The following is a 22020-nucleotide window of genomic DNA, read 5'->3' as shown; positions in this document are numbered from 1 at the left end:
GCACCTGAAATACACCTGAACTGTATTTCAGATAAATTTTCACCTGAACAAGTTCAGGTGTGGTTACCTGAAAATAACTTTTTTTTGCATTCAGCAGTGAAACAACAAAAATTTAGCAGTAAACTAAAACACAATACAGATAAAAACTTTAGGAAAAACATCAGCATATATATTAGGCAGTTACCAGCTTTTATTAAGTTTTGCAAAGCTACGGATAAATTTCGCATCAAATTTTCCCACTCTTCAGATCTACTGATGCTTCTAGTTCAACGAAGTGTTTTTGGAACCATTAAAAGTTTCTGAACTGAACAACAATAGCGAAGCTCTAAAGTAACGGTTTATAGAAACTTTAAACTATTTAAAATCATAACAACAGGAAACTCAGTGGTTTTAAAGCGGATCAACTTTAATCGAATCATTGTCCCATATATTTTTAATCAAAAACGGTCATTCAGGCGTAAAATAGATCTCAAGAGAAATGGTTTTAATAATTCAGTAACGGTAACGACATAGGGTTCCCATTTAGTTTCCTTTTCAATAAAAGTTTTTCAAAATCGGATTAAGATTCATTTTATTTCGAACTAATTCCATTTTCCCACATAAGCACTGCTTCAAAAACTTGACCTTCGAACTGAAATATGATTGTTAATTTTAGGTACATGTCTCCGAAACAGGGCTCTCTACAAATTATAGGGGACAAAACAAACATTTACGGAACTATTTTCTGCCGTTTATTAAGTTTCGCAAAGTTACGGTTAAGTTTAAAATAAAAGTTTCCCATTCTTCAGCAATACCGATGCCTCTAGATCGAACAGGTAATTAAACAGCCATTCGGGATTTATGAAGTGGATATCATTACTGAATTTTTAGAAAAACGGTTTAAAGAGACTTTAATCTCTTTAAATCATAACAACAGGAAACGCAACGGTTTTAAAGTGGATCAACTTGAATCCAATCTCTCTTCCTTATATATTATTTCAAAAAATATTTTTCTTTCATAAAATTGATGTCTGGAAAACTGGATTACACTGATATAGAAGCGGTAACGGCATATGGTCCTCATTTAGCTTCCATTTTTTATAGTCTGTCAGGTTCAGATTGTTTTTTCTTTTAATTGTAACTGATTCCATTCGCCAACATAAGCACTGCCCCAAAGCCTTGTCCTTCGAACTGAAATTTGTTTGTTGATTTTAGGTACATGTCTCCAAAACAGGGCTCTCTACCAATTATAGGGGACAAAACAAACATTTATGGAACTATATCTTGCCCTTTATTAAGTTTCGCAAAGTTACGGTCAAGTTTAAAATAGAGTTTTCCCACTCTTCAGCCCTACTGATGCTTCTAGATCGAACAAGTAATTTAAGAGCCATTCGGCGTTTATGAAGTGGATATCAATACTGCCTGAAATTTCAGGTAAAATTCAGGTAAAATTACCTGAACTGTTCAGGTGTGTTTTTCAGGTAAATTTCAGGTAAGTTCAGGTAAAAGTTCAGGCAGTGATACCTGAATTTTTCAGGTAAATTTCAGGTAAATTTCTGATGTGTTCAGGTAGGGTTCAGGTGAGATGAATCTGCCTGAACTGTTCAGGTAGATTCAGGTGTTTTTTCAGGTAAATTTACCTGAACCTTTTTTAGAGTGTACTAGCTAATTTTTGTATATTTTCAGTTCCAAATTTAATTTAAAATTCAATTTATTGAATTTTTTTGACCCGTGTTATCGACCACAACACAGACATTGAGATAATGTCATTTCATCGAGTCTTTAATATTACAAACATTTCTAAAAGGAACTAAGAAAGCTCAACGTATTCATCTTTATAAGCACCAATATGAAAGGAAAATGTTCAATATCAAATTGACTAGGCCATGAATACTTTTTCGGGTGTCCAGCCTTTTCGCCCTCATTTGTTTAACTTCGTATGACTTCACCTCTCTATCACTTCCCCCCGATTTTAATCCTTTATGTAATTGGTACTATTAACATTGGTAGTATAATAATTTGGTCATGCCTTTCGGACTTGAAATGAAAATATCACAACTGGAATTATAGTATGTGCTTAACTATGAGAAAACATGCTTGAATGCTGACTGCTAATTAACAGGGTGCAGCCTTGTATTACAACTGATCAGATTCTGAGTCAGGACGGGGCCGGACATTCTCTGATGTTTTTTCTAAATCAGAACTGATGGATTAAATTTTTAATGGTTAAAATTGGATGGTCAATTAACTTGGTTATCACAACTATGGTCATCAACAGTTCCACAATTTATTGAATCACATATCAGCAGTCCATCTCATTTTTCAACCCATGCAATGGACTTCTATTGCAATTTGCTTTTTTTGTTCTCCCTACTTCAGTTAAAAGCTGATTAAAAAAATATAATTAACTAACTACCTGAGGAACAGGAGTGCGTATATAAATAGACTCCGTTCAGGTGATAGAAGTGCTACTTCATCTGCTTGGTACAATCTCGGCTCCACTTTCCCCTTCAGACTGCTCTTGTAAGACGAGGACTTGCTATTTTCTTGAAATGGCTTCTCAATTTTATCCTGAAAACAAAGCGAGGCTCTTATGCCAGCCTACTCAATATTTATTTTGAAACAGATGTCTGAGGGATGAAGTGCGCCCAGGTCAAGGTGTTCGTCATATCCAGTCTATATGATGAAACCATGTCCCAGACCGTTAAAGACAAACATAGACATTCAACGTTGCATCTCTTATAAGAGTCTCATGTATCCTTTTTTGAAATTTTGGGCGATGCTCTTTTTGAGCATGATAATGAGAATACAAAAACATAGAAAATAACGTTTTATCATAAAAGGTACCCGACAAAACCAGAAAACATAACCGTCTAACGTCGGGCGAATTGCTCTCAAACAACCGGCAAGTTGTTCGCTTCGTCAACAGCTAGCCACGGTTTAGTGACCTCAGGGCACTACCCCCTTTATCCCGGTTCTGAAGACGAAAGTCAAATGGGTCAGACAAAAAATCGGCCAAACGAAAAGTTGCATAAAGGACAAACAGGATTAATATTTAAAAAAATTAAATTATAAATTACTGATATTAAAATCTTGAAGAACATTCCATTACATCTATAAAATATTGAATAAAATGTTATCGAAACCTAGAGGAAATTCCGCGTCTCTTGAGGCCAGAGAAACCTAAAAAAAGTCAAAACATTGCAAGCTTTGCTTTCAAAAATTGCCGAAACTTGTGATATTAAAAAGTTGAAAATTAATCCATGGCCAACAAAAGTTTTCCAGTAACTTATTATCAAACCGTAACGGAAGTTTTCTGACCCTTCAGGCTCAAAGAATCTGAATAATGACTATAAATGTCAAAAAATTGAAACAAAAAATCACAAACAAATCAAAAACACGCCTAAATTCGTGACGTTAAAATCCTGCAAGACATTCCAATTAATCTAGAAATTATTCAGTAACCTATTTTCAAACCCCAGAGGAGGTTCTTTGGCTCTTGGGGCTGATAAAGTCTAAAAAACTACAAAAAAATTCTGAAAAAACTTGAAAAAAAGGTAAAAAATTGCTAAAATTTGTAACATTAAAAAGTTGAAAAACTATTCCGCTGCCATTTGAAAACTTGTCAGTAACTTATTATCGAATCCCTTAGGATGTTTCCTGGCCTCTGGGTCTGGAAAGACCTTAATAAAGAAAATAATGTCAAAAAATTTGAAAAAAAGCACGTTTTGACCAAAAATTACTAAAATTCGTGATACTAAAATGTTGAAATCATTCCATTACAAATAGAAACAATGCGGTAACCTATTATCGAACCCTAGATGAGGATCTTTAACACCTAGGGCCGATGAAAATCAACAAATGTCAAAAATTTTCAAAAAGCTTGAAAAAAAATGCAAAATAGTAAAAAATTGCGTTTTAGCAGGCGGGTGTTCGTCAGTAGCTAGCCATGGGAGGGGGGTTTGGAGGTCACTGGGGGTTGATTGGGGGCATCACTGGGGTCGGGTGACACTAGCACGGTGGGGGGGGGGGGGTTGGGAGGGGCAATAGGAGGGGGGTGATCAGTGGGGGTGTCTTCAACCTCTAAAAACCGCCCTTCACACCATAAGTATAAGTATAAGTCTCCAAAACAGTTTGAGCTGAAACAGAGCTGAAAGGCTCTAAGAGCACTGAATGCCAGCTGGGCGCTACCTGTTTATCCCGTTTTTGAGGGCGAAAAGTCAAAAGCGTCAGTGGAAAAATCGGTCAAGCAAAAAATCGCTTAAAAAAACGACATGACTAATATAATTGCTACAGACTTCGTTTGCGAGCAATTAAAAACATGCCGAGTGCCAGGAACCTTCAAAAATTTTCAATTGCAGAAGATTTTTTTATTGTTTTCCATTTAATATTGTAATGAATTTTAGCATGTCTTAGTTTAGCTCAACATGCAGTACTGGGCGGACAACAGCTAGCCACGGTTTAGTGATCTCAGGGCACTACCTACCCCTTTATCCCGGTTCTGAAGACAAAAGACAAATGGGTCAGACAAAAAATCGGCCAAGCGAAAAATTGCATAAAGGACAAACAGGATCAATATAAAAAATAAAAATTAAATAATAAATTACTGATATTAAAATCTTGAAGAACATTCCATTACATCTATAAACTATGCAATAAAATATTATCGAACCCTAGAGGAAATCCCGTGTCCCGAGGCCAGAAAAACCTCCAGAAAGTCAAAAAATTGCAAGCTTTGCTTGAAAAAATTGCCAAAACTTGTGATATTAAAAAGTTGAAAATTAATCCATGGCCAATAAAAATTTTTCAGTAACTTATTATCAAACCCTAACGGAAGTTTTCTGACCCTTGAGACTCAAAGAATCTGAAAAATGACTATAAATGTCAAAAATTGAAAAAAAAAATGGCAAAAAAAAATCAAAAATATGGCAAAATTCGTGGCGTTAAAATCCTGCAAGACATTCCATTCAATCTAGAAACTATTCAGTAACCTATTTTCAAACCCTAGAGGAGATTCCTTGGCTCTTGAGGCTGATATATTCTAAAACACTACAAAAAATTTCTAAAAAAAACTTGAAAAAAGTAAAAAGAAAATTGCTAAAATTTGTAACATTAAGAAGTTGAAAAACTATTCCGTTGCCATTTGAAAACTTGTCAGTAACTTATTATCGAATCCCTTAGGAGGTTTCCTGGCCTTTGGGTCTGGAAAGACCTGAATAAAGAAAAAAAGGTCAAAAAATTTGAAAAAAATGCACGTTTTGACCAAAAATTACTAAAATTCCTGATATTAAAATGTTGAAATCATTCCACTACAAATAGAAACAATGCGGTAACCTATTATCGAACCCTAGATGAGGATCTTTGACACCTAGGGCCGATGAAAATCAACAAATGTCAAAAATTTTCAAAAAGCTTGAAAAAAAATGCAAAATAGTAAAAATTTGCGTTTTAGCAGGCGGGTGTTCGTCAGTAGCTAGCCATGGGAGGGGGGTTTGGAGGTCACTGGGGGTTGATTGGGGGCATCACTGGGTTCGGGTGGCACTAGCACGGTGGGGGGGGGTTGGGAGGGGCAATAGGAGGGGGGTCATCAGTGGGGGTGTCTTCAACCTCTAAAAACCGCCCTTCACACCATAAGTATAAGTATAAGTCTCCAAAACAGTTTGAGCTGAAACAGAGCTGAAAGGCTCTAAGAGCACTAAATCCCAGCTGGGCGCTACCTGTTTATCCCGTTTTTGAGGGCGAAAAGTCAAAAGCGTCAGTGGAAAATTCGGTCAAGCAAAAAATCGCATAAAAAAACCGACATGACTAATATAATTGCTACAGACTTCGTTTGAGAGCAATTAAAAACATGCCGAGTGCCAGGAACCTTCGAAAATTTTTAATTGCAGAAGATTTTTTTATTGTTTTCCATTTAATATTGTAATGAATTTTAGCATGTCTTAGTTTAGCTCAACATACAGTACTGGGCGGACAACATACAAATGGTTTACATTGTTTCAGTACTGATAGGCTATGAGACAGGGTTCGGGCTCTCACTACTATTTCTCATTATAGCCCACAAAAGCGTTCATTCAATTTGAGAGCGATTAAAAAAAGCCAGGAAATTATGCCATTATTAACTCAAATTACGATTTCAAATATTTCGGAGACAATCGAGGAGAAGAATACTGTTTTCACGAATTCTTGAGCACATATTTTTGTGAGCTGTAATGGTCCAAAAAGTTTCATACAACAGCGTGAGAGGAAAAAGCCTTAACAATAGAGTTTCAAGTTTTTCAATTGAGAGAAGGGCCCAATCCTCCCATTTTTTGAAAAGGTAGCTGTATCAGTCATCTGACTCTGCAGTCATCTTACTCCAAACTGTTCATGCACAACTGCTGTAAATGAGCTCATTCAAAAGATTGGGATCAGTTTTATGAATTCTTAAACAGCAATTATTTATTGTAATTTAGTTTTTATCACTGAGTTTTTATCACAAGTTGTTTTTTAACTGAGAACAGAAAAGTATAATTTTCATAATAAACAGACAAACTTTAGGCTAAAAATCAGATTGTTCATAGTATTATCAGAAAATCGATTCATTATGTTAAATCTAAGCTCAGAATAAGTTCATTATGTCCAGACTAAGCTCAGAATTTTACTATGAATTTAAAACCATGAAATGTCTATAAAGTGTCATGATCAGAACTATGGGCATAGTAAAAATCATAATAAAAATACTATGATTCAGTACTGAAATATTATAAGACTCAGGTCCTGGAATATATGAAAGCCTTTATAATGTTAAAATTATTAAACTGATCAGCAAATATTGGCCCTGATCTGACATTTTTTATGTTTGAGTGTCTCATGAAAAAGTAATGGTCTGACTTGTAAGATCTAGTGACATTCTTGGTAAGAAAATTGTAAGGTCTTAAAGGTCTTATAGGATATCTAATCCCAGGATGTCCTGCGCGAGCCAGTCCAGCTCTGATCAGTATGATTAAGGTCGTGCACGGGGGTCAACCGCGACCTTTCTAGAGAGTCTCTCAGGACTGCAATACCTTTATTCCGGAACATTTGATCAGAGACCCCGCCGACAGTCTGGTTATAGCGTGGTCTAAAGTTTGGTTAGTCTGAGGGGATAGTCTTTCCAGGGTCCGTGCAATCTGACGAGAAACTCTTCTAGAGGCTGGAAAGTCTGCTCAGAATCAAGACGTCCAACCGCGAAAACGGGCTGTGGTTCGCGCCAATGACAAGATAATTAACTCTTGAAGGCACTGTTTTTTGAAGAGGTCCTCCTGATTTTACCCAATGAACATCAAGACCACGCTTAAGACTAAATGTAGTAATTAGTTTTCGAACAATTTTTTTTGTTCAAACTAGTATTTTTCACTGAAGAACTCCAAAACCATATACAAAAAATGACATCTATTTTTCTTAAATCGATACATTATACCAATGCTTACTGCCACTTCAACAGTTAAAAGTATCAGTGTCAGTCGGGGTATCTCCAGTTGCACGACCCAAGTGGATCTGATACCCCCGTGCGCGAAGTAAATCAGTCTGATCAGAGCTGGCTTGGATCGCACGCATCATTCTGGGATGTTCTATGACAAGGGAATGATCGCGTTGTGGCTTGTTTAAAATGGTTTGCGTGGTCAGGACCTTGTTCAAATTCAAATCTTCTGGACTTTCAAGATGCGGAATTATATCCTTGTCCTGCGTTATCTCGTTATTACTTTTTGGTCACAACTATTAATTTCACTAACTTGTGTGATGAGAATTTCCCCCGGTCTCTTGACCTCAGTGTATGTTGGCATGTAACTGAAGTCCAATGAGTCATGCAACCATTCAATGACACTGTCAATGGAGTAGAGGGAGTTGGTGGCTGTGCCAGAGTGCTGTTCCAGTGCAGCCAGCAAGAAACAATCGCGGTTCCCATCCAGAGTTTTCTGGTACATCTCGTCAAGCACTGCCTGAAAGAAAATAGCTTCCTATTATTTTCACCTTCCTCGTACGTACGCCAGCTTGTTGCAAAATACGTGCGGTTGCATTAAAGTACTTAGTGTGACATTTTCATTTTAAAGCAACGGGACGAAAGGTCGATGTGCCTCGTACATTTCTGTGAAAGTTGCTGATATGCTTTCAAGGTGACTTTCGGCTTTCAAGGGTTAAACGTTACATCGCCCATTTTGCCGAATCATACCCCTTGTGAAATAAACCCTATGAACATATCTTTTAATGCTCAACAAAAATGCCAATAATAGCCCTAGGTAAAACCGCTTTGCGTCTGCTAAAAAATTGCGAGTCAAAGAACGAAAGAAAAGGAGAAAGAGAGGGAGAGAAAGAGAGAGAGAGAGAGAGAGAGAGAGAGAGAGAGAATGAGAGCGAGAACTAGACAACGAGAAAAGGAGAAGAGAGTGCGCTTGAAAGAAACAAAAGAAAGTATGAAAACGACTTTAAATTGTCTTGTTGCAAATTTAGGCTTTGATTGGACTACTATGAATTTTTAAGATAAAAGAAATGAAACCAATACCGTCGCAATCTCACCCGCTTTTTGACAGTATGAAAATGAAAGAAACAAAAGAAAGTATGAAAACGACTTTAAATTGTCTTGTTGCAAATTTAGGCTTTGATTGGACTACTATGAATTTTTAAGATAAAAGAAATGAAACCAATACCGTCGCAATCTCACCCGCTTTTTGACTAAAACAAAAAAAAAGAAAACAAAAAGTACCATATGAGTTAAGTTTCCTAAAGTTATAAATAAAACATAAATCACTTAAACTCAGGTCAGAAGGTAAAAAAATCGTGCGAATAACCGAATCGGTTTAAAAAAATGTGTTCTAAAAGATACACACTACAAAGTTGCTTCATTTGTGCTTTCAAAAAACCAAATTGCATTAAGAAACCAGAAGGACCAAAAAACTTGCTAAAAACTACGCCCGGGAGAAAAAGATAAAATAGCTGCTGATTTGAAAGGGGCCGACGACTGAAAATGAGTTACTGTGGAAAAATCAATGACCAACGAGTGTTTGTTCTTCATATATCGATGACCCAATAAAGATATGCAAAAGGAATTGAAGACCGAACTTTCAATGTTTTTTGATTAGCATATATTTGTTGAGCCACTCAACTCTAGTCCAAAAAAATTGTCGGTCATTAACAATTTCCGTGTCAACACACTTTTTTTCTTTTTTCATCGGCAGGTTTTCGGTCATTGAACCTTTCGCATCAAGAGCTTCTAAGTTCTTGAACTTCTTAAATGCATGCGAAACACTGTGCTATATGGTTGACTCGCTTCAAAATCTGTAAATATTAGTAGTTTAAAAATGATAGAGTATTACGCATCCGAATTACCGATCAGAGTAATTGAAAGCAAGAAAACTAGAGAAAAGAAACCGAGAGATTAAAAAAGAGACAGAGGTCACGAATTAAAGAAAAAGAGAATGATAAGAGAATAAGAGAGATACAGAGAGAATTAAAGCAATAAAAGGTGCGTAACAGGAGGATAAAAGAAGGATAGACAACAAAAATATGGAAAAATGAAAAGGCAGATTATAGAAGAAAAAACAAAACCAAAGAATAAAACATGAAAAAAATAAAATTACAGCTAAATTGAGATGGGCAAGAAGAGAAAAAAAAGTTTAAAAAAAAAGAAAAAAAGAATTTGAAGAAAGCACTAAAAATGAAAAAAGGGGGAACAAGAGATTGGATGAATCCGAAGAAAAAACAAATAAAAAATAAATAATAAATCAAGAAAAAAAACAAAACAAAAGAAAAAGAGAGTAAAAGAGGTTTATTGTTGTGCAATGAAAGAGGATGAGAGAAAAACAAAGCAAGTGAAAGATAAGTTTTTAAAAAAAACAAACAAAAATTTACACAGTATTAAAAAAAAGCGGCAGAATGAATTTAAAAGAAAGGCAATAATGCAACCAAAAGGAGAGCAAAAAACAGATAGAGAAATAGCAGTAGAACGAATTATGAGATTCGAAAGCACTCCAAAAACAAACAAGTAAGACGTTAACAACTGCAGCAAGCATTTGAATTTGAAAAATCGATCTCAACTAGGGTAAATTGTAACAATTTCTTTAGTGGAATATTGTTTCAGTTTTAACTTAAACGCATATTCGCATATTCAACTTCTTTTGGACTCCGCTGTTTTGGTTAATAATCTATGTAACACCATTTCATTCATAACATTAACACTCTTTTTGCGCTAAAATTTTTTGGCTATTGAACCGTCTTTTTGAACACGCACTGTGTTAATCATTAACAATCGTTTCAATGTCACTTTTATCATAATTGAATTTCTTGTTAGCAATTTTTGGATCGTTGGCCTTCGAATTTCTGGATCTTTTCTGCTAGCGCCCCCCCCCCCCCTGCTTAGTTAGGCACCCCCCTTTATAAATGTGTAAACATATTGTTAAAGCTAAGTAATCTTATACGTGAACATATAAGAGCAATATGCATTTACTAAAAGCTAGCACAGCTATGGTTTGAAAGTATTACGTATTCAACCAAAATTTGTTGCATATAACGTAAGCATCAAGAAAAATTTCTGTATTAACTCATTTTTGGTGTTATCGGCTACAATAAGGGCTTGGTTTTTTAAAACTTCTTAAGGAAACTATTCTAAAAGTGCCTTCAATCTACCTAGACACTTTTGTTCCAATGAAATGCAAATATCGCTCTCATAATTCGCAAAAACTTAGATTTTGGGGGGTGCAAATTTAACGGCTATATAAGGCTGGGGGGGGGGCGCTAGCAGAAAATGTCCGAATTTCTTTACAAGAGAATTTTCTTTTTATTGATTGTTTGTATCATTAACTTTTTAATCATTTACTTTTTCAATTATGTCACTTTAACCATTAACCATGCAAGCCATGCTGGTTGTTAGCCATTGCGCTCAAGAGCTACTTACATTCAATATAGTAGATAAAAGAAGTGGCGTCAATTTGAAAAAAAAAATCCAATTTATAACAGTTTTTCGTTATCTGCAATCCGCTCCTTTTATTCACAAACTAGAAAGAAAAAATCTATTTATCAAATTTTGAAAGTAAGGCCATTGAGCCATGCCTTAATAAACTGTGGATATGCGTCAGCATCGCAAGGGATTTGATATAAGAATATCACCAAACATATGAATTTAATTTTTCCGCATAAGCGTAGTAAAGCTTGTTTGAGTTGCCTACTGCCATTTGAAAGATGATTATTGAATGAAAAAGTAAAGGATGATAATTTGGCTGTGATAGCATTAGTTACTTCTGCATTCTTTTATTTTTTTTTCATCCTTCGGTCATTTTCGCACCGCATTTTAATCACCCCAAAATCGATGTAACAACGAAATCTGTTATCTATTTGGGCGCAAAGGAACAATTAACAAAGCTAAAGCTAAGAAGAATAGAATAACAGAATTCTCATGAATGCTGCATTCAGGATCTTGTGTTTGCTATAAATCGGAAAAATACTCGACACGGCTTACTTAGCTTAACTCCTTTCATCCAAAAAACACTTGACAAGTTTGACATCATCTATGTTGCACTTTAATCTGAATCAAAAAGAATCAAAATTTCCTTAAAATATTAGACGGAAAAATTGATGCGTTTCAAATGAAACGTTCAAGCCAAAATTAGAAACAAACTCATAAACTTGCCCCGTAAACCTCCGTCAAAATCTGGAACCTTCCCTTTAAACTCTGATACTTTTTTCGTGGTTTTTTTTGTTCAACTGAAGCATTTGAGAAACTGGAATTCTGTACGGCAGCGGCTTTTTACAAAACACTCTATTCCATAGTGCCAACGCTTGACTTGATCTGGATGGCATTTTTGAAAACATTAACAGGACAAATTCAAAAACCAGCAAAACCTTGAACCTTCAAGATTTCTTAGCATATATGGATCGCCAAAAACTATGATACAATCAAGCTAATCTTTTCCGCACTGATACTGTAATTATTTCATGAATATATCAGATGTATCGAAATAGCGGTCAGGCAGTTCATGCGAAACTGTTTGCAATTTTTTTTACTCAATATGAGATGTTTTTTTTCTAATTAGGGTTTCGAGGGCTGTTACGGGCCTTAAATTGTCACTCAGATCTTTGATTTCTTTCATAATTTTTCGAGTGCAAGCTTTCCCAAAAAACCATTAAAAATGGGACAACCTTTGGCAAACAGCTCACTTCGCCAAAACTCCTTGATAACCATAAAAGTTCATATGTAAGTTCATTTTAAAGGATTTACTGCTAATCATAAAATTGTCATGAACGTTTTTAAAGGATTCAACCTCAAATGTGACGCTCTTTTGACCAACAGTATGTTAGATATGGATCTCAAGTCTAATTATGGCTAAGATATTGCATTTCCTTAGTATTCGTCAATGCTATATATGAATGTATGATTTCCTAATCACACAATGATCCTCATCTAAAATCAAACTACTCATGAAAATGAGTTTAAGACAAACGACAATCACGTTCCATCAGTGGTTGGGTTTCAAGCGCATGCTTCCTGCTTTTAATGCAGATACACGTGGAGATATATCGGCATTCATCCCACAAAATACTTGTTGTTTTACAAAAACAGAGGAATCCTTTTATAACAGTTTCTAAAGATATATAAACAAAAAATGAGTCGAGGAAATTGGCGTCATTTTTGGTGGCAATCTGTCAAATTAGCACTGAAAAAAAAAACAAAGTGAACAACTTTGTTGAAAATTGGTCTTTATAAAAAGGCCTGAGTTAGTGCTGATTAATCGACCCGGGAGAACTAACATACCTTAGTGAGGAACGTCTTAAAATTCACTTTATCAGCCAGGAAAGCCACAAATTCTGCCCTGTTATCAACGAGAGACTTGAAGAAGAACTTCTCCAGAATTCGCTTGTCTTGATTCTGCTTCATGTTAGCATCGAAAATGTCTCTCAGCATATCTGGTCTGTCCCACAGGAGAGCAAATTCCAACTGCTGTTCAAACTGAAAAAATGAAGGAGGCATTAATACAAATTTCTTGAATTTTACATGCTGTAATGAGATATTTTATTTGTTCAATTTTTGTTAGCCAAAACTACAAACTAAAAGCGGTTTAACCCGAAACGAGATTGGTGTCCCGCATTTTTGCCCCAATTCATTTCACCCCGATTCTAATCTCTTGTATGGTTGGAACTATGTAAATAAATTGGTATTAACATTCAAAATAGAAGTGTAGGGTTTCGGGAAAGGTTTTGGGGTGAAACTTTTGTAGGAAATTATTGCAATCTGAAAATCAAATTTGAACATTACAGGTGACTCTGAAGAAGTGATCATTTTATGCAAGCGTGTACGGGTAAATCTAATCACATGGAAACTAGCTACGACTGACATGCCCTTACTCATAGCTGAAAGTGGAAAACGCTTAATGCATGTGAATATAAACGAATTAGGAGATTAAGCAAAAGTAAGTATGGGCCTATTTTTAATGTATTACCATAAAAAACAGTGGAAACAAATATCAAATATGAGTGTATTTCCTCTAAAAATTTGGTATTCACATGAATGAATTGGTAATGTAAAATGAAATAGATACAGGTTACGGAATGATAAGGGTGATATTAAAGACTAACACAGTTAATTATGACACAGTTGTACACATCAAAGAATTTTTTTATACTTGATACCTGACTCTCGGGTGTCTGAAGTGAAACAGTTAATGTAACGATCTTTTTTACCCAAGCAGTTGGCAGGGGTGCTGAGGGTGGGGTGGGGGGACTTCTGAGAGGGAGGGTACAGAACAACTAGCTATTTAGCTAACTCAGTCCGCAAATTTTTTTTGTAAAAAAGTATTTGTAATCTTCCGAGGAAGAATTTATGAATCATTGATTACTAATCTTCATTCAACTTGTGTTACAAGCAAGTATTATCACACATTTCACACTCAAAATAATGATTTGTCTTCTTGTATCCCATTAATTGAAACCATTCGTATACAAGGACATTAGTAGCATCATTAGACAGATCTTGCCGTCTAACGAAATTCCTCGAAATGTTTTTCATTGTATGACACAACGTGACGTGAGTTTTATTTTTTTTAAAAAAATATCAAGGAAGACCGCTGTTGCTTTTTTTACACATTACTCCAACCTTCATCTGTTAAAGGTTTTGTGAATAATTTGAAAATGTATAAATTTTTATTGTATCTGAACCTTGTCAGTGCCTGCACATTCAATGAGTGTTTGTTGTTCGCAAAGATTATCTAATCATTATTATTCGAATAAAATAACAATGCTGGCAAGCCTAAATTTATCCTGATTCCTGCCAACGAATCGAATTGGCTGATAATGAGGCTGGGTCATTTTATTTCACTACAAAGAAGGGAGTATGAGGGAAAGACGGGGGGGAGGGGGGGGGGGGGGTTGCTGCAGCAGAAAAAATCAAAAACATTTTGGATAGTTTTGTCTTGAGCATAGGATCAAACTTTTAAAATTCTTGAGTGCCATTTTTTGCAAAAAAAAAAATGTTTTTATTTGTGAAAACATTGAGACTAATGATAATGTTATTTTGATTCTTTCTGGAGAACCTTAATGTGTACAATAAATATTCAGTTGAGCATTAAATAGTCTGCATTGAATAGTCAATTAGGGAACGACATGATATTCAGAAAAACCACATGACAAATTGTTTATTAATCTTTCTTTGAAAAACAACTATATGTTGCAACTGATTATCATTGACAATTTTACTAAGCACTATTTATGTGGGTTTATAGCTCTAGGCTTCCTCTTGGAAGATTGATTTAGGCTGATGAGGTTGAATTTAATGAGGTCAAAGAATTCAATTAGGCTAATAATGTGAAAATGCAGTAACCGATCGCGTCCATAGAGACAAACAAATTCAGGTAATTTTGTAGAAAACACGTAAAATTAAATAAAAGATAGCTTGCTTAGAAAATTTAGATTTGAAGAAACCGCAAAAAATATAATTAAATATGAAGTTAACGTTTAAATTGATATATAACGAGAAGTAGATATTATATTTGATTAAAAAAAACGCCAGAGATTTATTTAAAAGCAAACCCATGTTGAGGAATTTTGTTTTTCACTATTTTCTAAGAAATTGTTGTTTTTAATCGTTTTCATGACAAAAACGATCAAAGCCCTTACGTGGTAATCGTCGTTTTGTTCGTTATTTTTATGTAGGAAATGATTGTTTTTTTTCAGACCTTAATACCCATTATCAGGTCTTAACGAAAAACAATAAAAAACGACGATTTCTTATGAAAAGAAAACGACGTAAGAAACGATCAAAAAAGAAAACGACAAAAAACGGTCAAAAAAGACAATTTCATTTTTTAAAAAAGGAAGTAAGAAACGACAAAGAAACGACGAAGAAACGATCATTTCTTACACTTTAAAGTAAGACAGACGGAAACTAATGAAAACGAAGAAAACGACGACAAAACGACAAAAACGACAACAAAACGACGAAAACTACGATTTCTTACAAAATATTGTCGTTTTTTCGTCCCTGTCCTCAACACGGGAAGTGACTTAAACTGTGTAACACAAAATTTTAACATAAACTTCAACGCATAAACTAATTACTTTTACCTTGGGCTGTTATCCAAAGAAAAAACACAAAACTAAAAGTTTGTGAAAGCTTAAGACAGTTTCATTTTCAATTAGTTCGCATCCTGAAAGTAAGTTCAAATAATACAAAATACTGCTTGGAGATTAAATCGAAAAGCTAAAACACTAGTATTGACGTCTTTACTCCGCAAAACAACGAGTTTGAAAAAGAAATATTTCAATCGCTCACAAATTGCATTGCTTATATTGTTTGCAAATGGTCGAATAAAATAAAATTGAATCTTTGCAAAGTGAATCATTTGGTGGCGGACTCTTGAATTCGTGAAATGTTCCTCGACTTATTTTTGTTTATTTTCTATTTAGTTTTCATTGTTAAAACATTGATGTTTCTGCATTAAGTCAATTCTACTTTTAATATAAAATAAATTTTGTGGATTGAACAAAAAAGAACAACGATTTGTAATGTTTGTTAGGCAAAAAATGTGAAACAATTTTGACTGAAACAGAACAATACTCAAATTCTCAAAAGTTACTTCTTTTTTCGTGAGTCGCAACAACAATGCTAGAACAAAATTTATTGTCATTATTGCCTTTTTCAACAGGTATCAGGTAGTAACTTAATGTTATTGAGTCGATGTCTTCAAATCTTGACTCAATTATGGTAAACAAGCAACTATACTTCATGTCAACAGCAAAACCGAAAGTTTATTGTTTGATATTCTTATTTTGATGGAGTTTTTGCTCTTGGTTCATAAAAATTAAATTTTGGCAATCATAAGAAAAGTGTTTTTGCTGGCATAAATAAACGGACTAATTATGCTTCAGCAACCAGAGGGGCTGGGTCTTTTTATTTCACTGCAATGGAGAGAGGTATGAGGGAAGGAGGGAAAGTTTCCCCAGCAAGAAAAGTAAACAATTTTTAGATAGTGTTGACTTGAGCATAGGATTTAGTTTCTAAAACTTTTTAATATTTTGACGGTCATTTTTTGCAAGCAGCTGTTTTTATTTGTGAAATCTCTGAGAAAAAGGATTTTATTGTGAAGCTTTCTGGCGAATTTTGTTGTCTCCATTAAGCATTCAGTTTAACAAATATTCAATAAAGTGACGATAAAAATTTTCATCGTTCGTTTTACCGAAACGCTTTATATTTTGAAACATTTATTCACGGTTTTTGCATTTTCTCTATCTCTTTTTGTTGTCTTTTTCCAACCGACAGTTTTTCTGTTCACATTAAGATGAAATTTTATTGGCTTTGATTGCTCGGGTATATCTGGTAAATAAATAAGAGCGCACTAAAGTTTTCCACTTTTTTGCAAGGAAAATGACTTAAAAAACGTGTTAAATTATTTTTCAGACCCTTATTCTTGGAAAAATGTAGTTTACGTTAATGGTACTGCTAGAGTACTATAAGGTAGAATACCGAAAGAGTGCCAGTGTTAAGTAGGGTACTGAGGACAGCCTTGTCCAGATCACTGGTGGTCGCGTTTTCATCCGCATCCAACTGGAACACTCTGATCTGCTTCCGGAAATCCAGACACTCCATGATCATCTCCACGTTCTTATCCACGTTTCTTCCTTTATGAAAAATTTTCAATAATTTAAGAATTCGGCACTATTTGTGAAATGCATCGGAAATCAAAAATTGATCTAACCACCGAGGAATTGTTCCGTGAGTTGTTTGATGTCTGCTTGAATAGATCTCGGGTCAGTTTCGGGGGGCTGCTCGTCAAATTTGTCACATGAAGCCTCTAGAAGGGAAGCACCCCTCCCCGACCCTCCAATGACCACGCATGGGGCTCCCGTCTTAAGAGAGTTACGCACTTAAATGGCAGAATCTTGATGAACTTCGATTTTATTTCCACACAGTTATTGCTTTCATAACCTACAAATTACTCTTTTGATAATTACCCAAGAGTCCAGGCCTCGACCTACAAAAAGACTATGCTGCACCCAAAAAAAAACACGAAAAGACTTTTGCTTGGCTTTAGGAAACATGAAGAAATTTCTGGACTCAAAGTGATAATCTGGACTTTCGCTTTACCCAAATTTTTGCGCTAGAGTTTTACTCGCCTAAAATAAGAGATAGCACAGTTTTGGTCAAGCAAAGCTCAAATCATGTGTCCAGAAAGTTTTTGCATCTGTATTTCAATCAAATGAAAAATAAAAACAGGAAATAGTGCTTTTCAGACAAGTAATGTTTTTTCTAAACTATATTTAAAAAGATGAGCAAAGCCATAAAAGTAGTCATACGATTTTTCTGCTGTCATACAATAGAACAGGTTATGACAACTATGTAAAATAAGAGCCAAAAGTGTACAGACTTATTTTATGCAGACTTAATTTCCTCTTGAACTGTTGGTACTTCCCGTACCTTGGTCTACGACTAATCCAGCGCTGTAACATTAAATTTTTCATTCTGATTTTTTGCCTGACACTTGTTCTGTTCATGTCAGTTTTGGGAATTTATAGTCTGTTTTAAAAGATGACTCATTAGGGCATGATTTTGTTTATATGAATTTTATCTGAGCAGCAATAAAGCGCGGCTGAATTTTATCGGGGCATTATTATAAGGTGGCTGAAATTTAGCGGCACATGAATAAAAAGCGGCTGACTTTCATCTAGGCATGAACCGAAGGCGGCGGATTTGCATCTGTGCAGCATAATTATAATTGCTCGCCCGTATTATTTACTTAAGTGTTCTCTCAAGTGGCAATTAAAACGCGCTCTACTCTATACTCATGACTACAGTTTGTTACTCAAAACTGCGTTTACATGCGCTATGATGACTCTGACTCTAGTAAAAAGCATCAACGGAAAATATCTAGTTAAGAATATAAAATGACTAAAATGTGGAAAAAAGTGAAAAATATGAATTAAATTGAATTGAAAGTGAATTGAATGAATTGAATGAATGAATGAATTGAAGAGTTTCACTTTGAAGTGAATGAATTGAAGTTTGAGTTCACTTTCACTTTCACAGGTCACTTTCACAGGTCACTTTTACAGGTCACTTTCACAGGTCACTTTCACTTTTAAACTCTCCTCGCCATTCTCTGTATTCTCCCCGGTGCACGTACGTGACCTTGTCATCAATGAGTCTTCAGTTGCAGCCGGGAAAAGTTGCTGCAGAGGCTTCACTGAAGTCTGAATAAGTGAAGAGGGTGACTCGTAAATCTCCATCTTCATCAGCAGAGGCCCCCAGAGTTACGAAAGGTTGCAAGCAAAGTAAAATTGACCTGAAACAAAGGAAAGCGAGCCGGCCGATACTGAAAACAAATAAAATACACTTGAATACATGACAGCTTCTAGGAAAGACAAAGACCGAACAAATGACATCAATTAAAGCGGATAGAAGCAATAAGAGTCAAAATCTGATAACAATGTACAAAACTATTTAGGAACTATCAAATTCTCGGATCACTGAGAGGATTAGGGCTGCCATATGGCGATACCCTTCTCCATACTTATCGAAGTGGTATCTACAGTTATCATCGAAATCTTCCCTTCTGACTATTCTAGTACTTTTAAGTTGACTTCCTAATTGGTTCCTCAGGAACATATTGTTTTTAGACACCATTTCTGGGGGCAAGTCTTTCCTTCGCATGTTCCCTGCAAAAATGACTTTCTTGGGCCAAATTGCATCTCGAAACTCCATGAATTTCAAACAAATATATTGCACAGATTTGGTTTTTGCATCATTATCCCCGACAATCACAAATACACCTTTGTATTGCCTTGCGTCTGTTACAAGGCTCATTAAATGTTGACATCGTCGACCTCCTTCTCCATCGTATTTTACACTATAAAAACACATTTTTTGAGCCAGTTTAAGCAAGCACTATTCAGATATGCAGCAACAGAGTTTTCTCACCCGAATTCTTGCAGGAGCAGATCTTGCTCAAGATATTCCTTGGCGTCCCGAAGATTCGAGTCGCCAATGATCAAGTACTCATTCTGATAAAAAATTTTAATTTTAAATGATTTTTTCTATATGACGGAGCAAAAAATCGACCCCCCCAACCTAGGTTTTTAAACTCTTACTTTCACCTTCTTCCATATTATACTTGCGACGTTTAAAAAAAACAGTTCCGTGCAAATGAAAGTGAAAAGTTCAAAGAAGGCAAAAAATAGTGAAAATATTGAAATTTTTTAATTTTAAATCATTTTTTCTTTATGATGGAGCAAAATATCGACCCCCCCAACCTAGGTTTTTGAACTCTTACTTTCACCTTCTTCCATATTATTCTTGCGACGTTTCAAAAAAAATAGTTGCGTGCAAATGAAACTGGAAAGTTCAAAGAAGGCAAAAAATAGTGAAAATATTGAAATTTTTTAAATTCAAATGATTTTTTCTATGTGATGGAGCAAAAAATCGACCCCCCCAACCTAGGTTTTTGGACTCTTACGTTCACCTTCTTTCAAATTATTCTTGCGACGTTTTAAAAAAAATAGTTGCGTGCAAATGAAACTGGAAAGTTCAAAGAAGGCAAAAAATAGAATATATTGAAATTTTTTAAATTCAAATGATTTTTTCTATGTGATGGAGCAAAAAATCGACCCCCCCAACCTAGGTTTTTGGACTCTTACGTTCACTTTCTTTCAAATTATACTTGCGATGTTTCCAAAAAATTAGTTGCGTGCAAATGAAACAGGAAAGTTCAAAGAAAGCAAAAAATAGTGAAAATATTGAAATTTTTTAATTTTAAATAATTTTTTTTTCTTTATGATGGAGCAAAAAATCGACCCCCCCAACCTAGGTTTTTGAACTCTTACTTTCACCTTCTTCCATATTATTCTTGCGACGTTTCAAAAAAAATAGTTGCGTGCAAATGAAACAGGAAAGTTCAAAGAAAGCAAAAAATAGTGAAAATTTTGAAATTTTTTAATTTTATTTCATTTTTTCTATATGACGGAGCAAAAAATCGACCCCCCAACCTAGGTTTTTGAACTCTTACTTTCACCTTCTTCCATATTATTCTTGTGACGTTTCAAAAAAAATAGTTGCGTGCAAATGAAACTGGAAAGTTCAAAGAAGGCAAAAAATAGTGAAAATATTGAAATTTTTTAATTTTAAATCATTTTTTCTATCTGATGGAGCAAAAAATCGACCCCCCCAACCTAGGTTTTTGGACTTTTACGTTCACCTTGTTTCAATTTATACTTGCGATGTTTCCAAAAAATTAGTTGCGTGCAAATGAAACAGGAAAGTTCAAAGAAAGCAAAAAACAGTGAAAATATTGAAATTTTTTAATTTTAATTCATTTTTTCTATATGACGGAGCAAAAAATCGACCCCCCCAACCTAGGTTTTTGAACTCTTACTTTCACCTTCTTCCATATTATTCTTGCGACGTTTCAAAAAAATAGTTGCGTGCAAATGAAACTGGAAAGTTCAAAGAAGGCAAAAAATAGTAAAAATATTGAAATTTTTTAATTTTAAATCATTTTTTCTATCTGATGGAGCAAAAAATCGACCCCCCAACCTAGGTTTTTGGTCTTTTACGTTCACCTTCTTTCAAATTATACTTGCGATGTTTCCAAAAAATTAATTGCGTGCAAATGAAACTGGAAAGTGCAAAGAAAGCAAAAAATAGTGAAAATATTGAAATTTTTTAATTTTAAATCATTTTTTCTTTATGATGGAGCAAAAAATCGACCCGCCCAACCTAGGTTTTTGAACTCTTACTTTCACCTTCTTCCATATTATTCTTGCGACGTTTCAAAAAAAATAGTTGCGTGCAAATGAAACTGGAAAGTTCAAAGAAGGCAAAAAATAGTGAAAATATTGAAATTTTTTAAATTCAAATGATTTTTTCTATGTGATAGAGCAAAAAATCGACCCCCCAACCTAGGTTTTTGGACTCTTACGTTCACCTTCTTTCAAATTATACTTGCGATGTTTCCAAAAAATTAGTTGCGTGCAAATGAAACAGGAAGGTTCAAAGAAAGCAAAAAATAGTGAAAATATTGAAATTTTTTAATTTTAATTCATTTTTTCTATATGACGGAGCAAAAAATCGACACCGCCAACCTAGGTTTTTGAACTTCTACTTTCACCTTCTTCCATATTATTCTTGCGGCGTTTCAAAAAAAATAGTTGCGTGCAAATGAAACTGGAAAGTTCAAAGAAGGCAAAAAATAGTGAAAATATTGAAATTTTTTAATTTTAAATCATTTTTTCTTTAAGATGGAGCAAAAAATCGACCCCCCCACCTAGGTTTTTGGACTTTTACGTTCACTTCTTCAAATTATACTTGCAATGTTTCCAAAAAATTAGTTTTGCGTGCAAATGAAACTGGAAAGTGCAAAGAAAGCAAAAAATAGTAAAAATATTGAAATTTTTTAATTTTAAATCATTTTTTCTTTATGATGGAGCAAAAAAATCGACCCCCCCAACCTAGGTTTTTGGACTTTTACGTTCACCTTCTTTCAAATTAAACTTGCGATGTATCTATCTATATCTATCTATCTATCTATCTATCTATCTATCTATCTTTCT

At 34.7% G+C, this 22020-nt stretch overlaps 1 protein-coding gene across 1 annotated transcript in view; it reads right to left on the bottom strand.

Annotated features, from left to right (window-relative positions):
* Positions 1-18702, bottom strand: part of LOC142336664 (transient receptor potential cation channel subfamily M member 2-like) — a 71454-nt gene extending 52752 nt beyond the window's left edge. Inside the window, exons 1-7 of the mRNA XM_075385574.1 lie at positions 18534-18702; positions 17175-17342; positions 16943-17097; positions 13615-13629; positions 12740-12934; positions 7731-7937; positions 2396-2550 (exon numbers count right to left, since the gene is read on the bottom strand). Of these exons, the coding sequence (XP_075241689.1) occupies positions 2396-2550; positions 7731-7937; positions 12740-12934; positions 13615-13629; positions 16943-17097; positions 17175-17342; positions 18534-18702 (1064 nt within the window). The remainder of the gene's footprint in view (positions 1-2395; positions 2551-7730; positions 7938-12739; positions 12935-13614; positions 13630-16942; positions 17098-17174; positions 17343-18533) is intronic.
* Between the last annotated feature and the right edge of the window lie 3318 nt (positions 18703-22020).

The sequence above is a fragment of the Convolutriloba macropyga genome, chromosome 3 (assembly GCF_964194025.1).
Source record: "Convolutriloba macropyga chromosome 3, txConMacr16.3, whole genome shotgun sequence".
Lineage (NCBI taxonomy): Eukaryota > Metazoa > Xenacoelomorpha > Acoela > Convolutidae > Convolutriloba > Convolutriloba macropyga.
The sequence above is the reverse complement of the archived record's forward strand: the minus strand, read 5'-3'. Positions and strand labels throughout refer to the sequence as shown.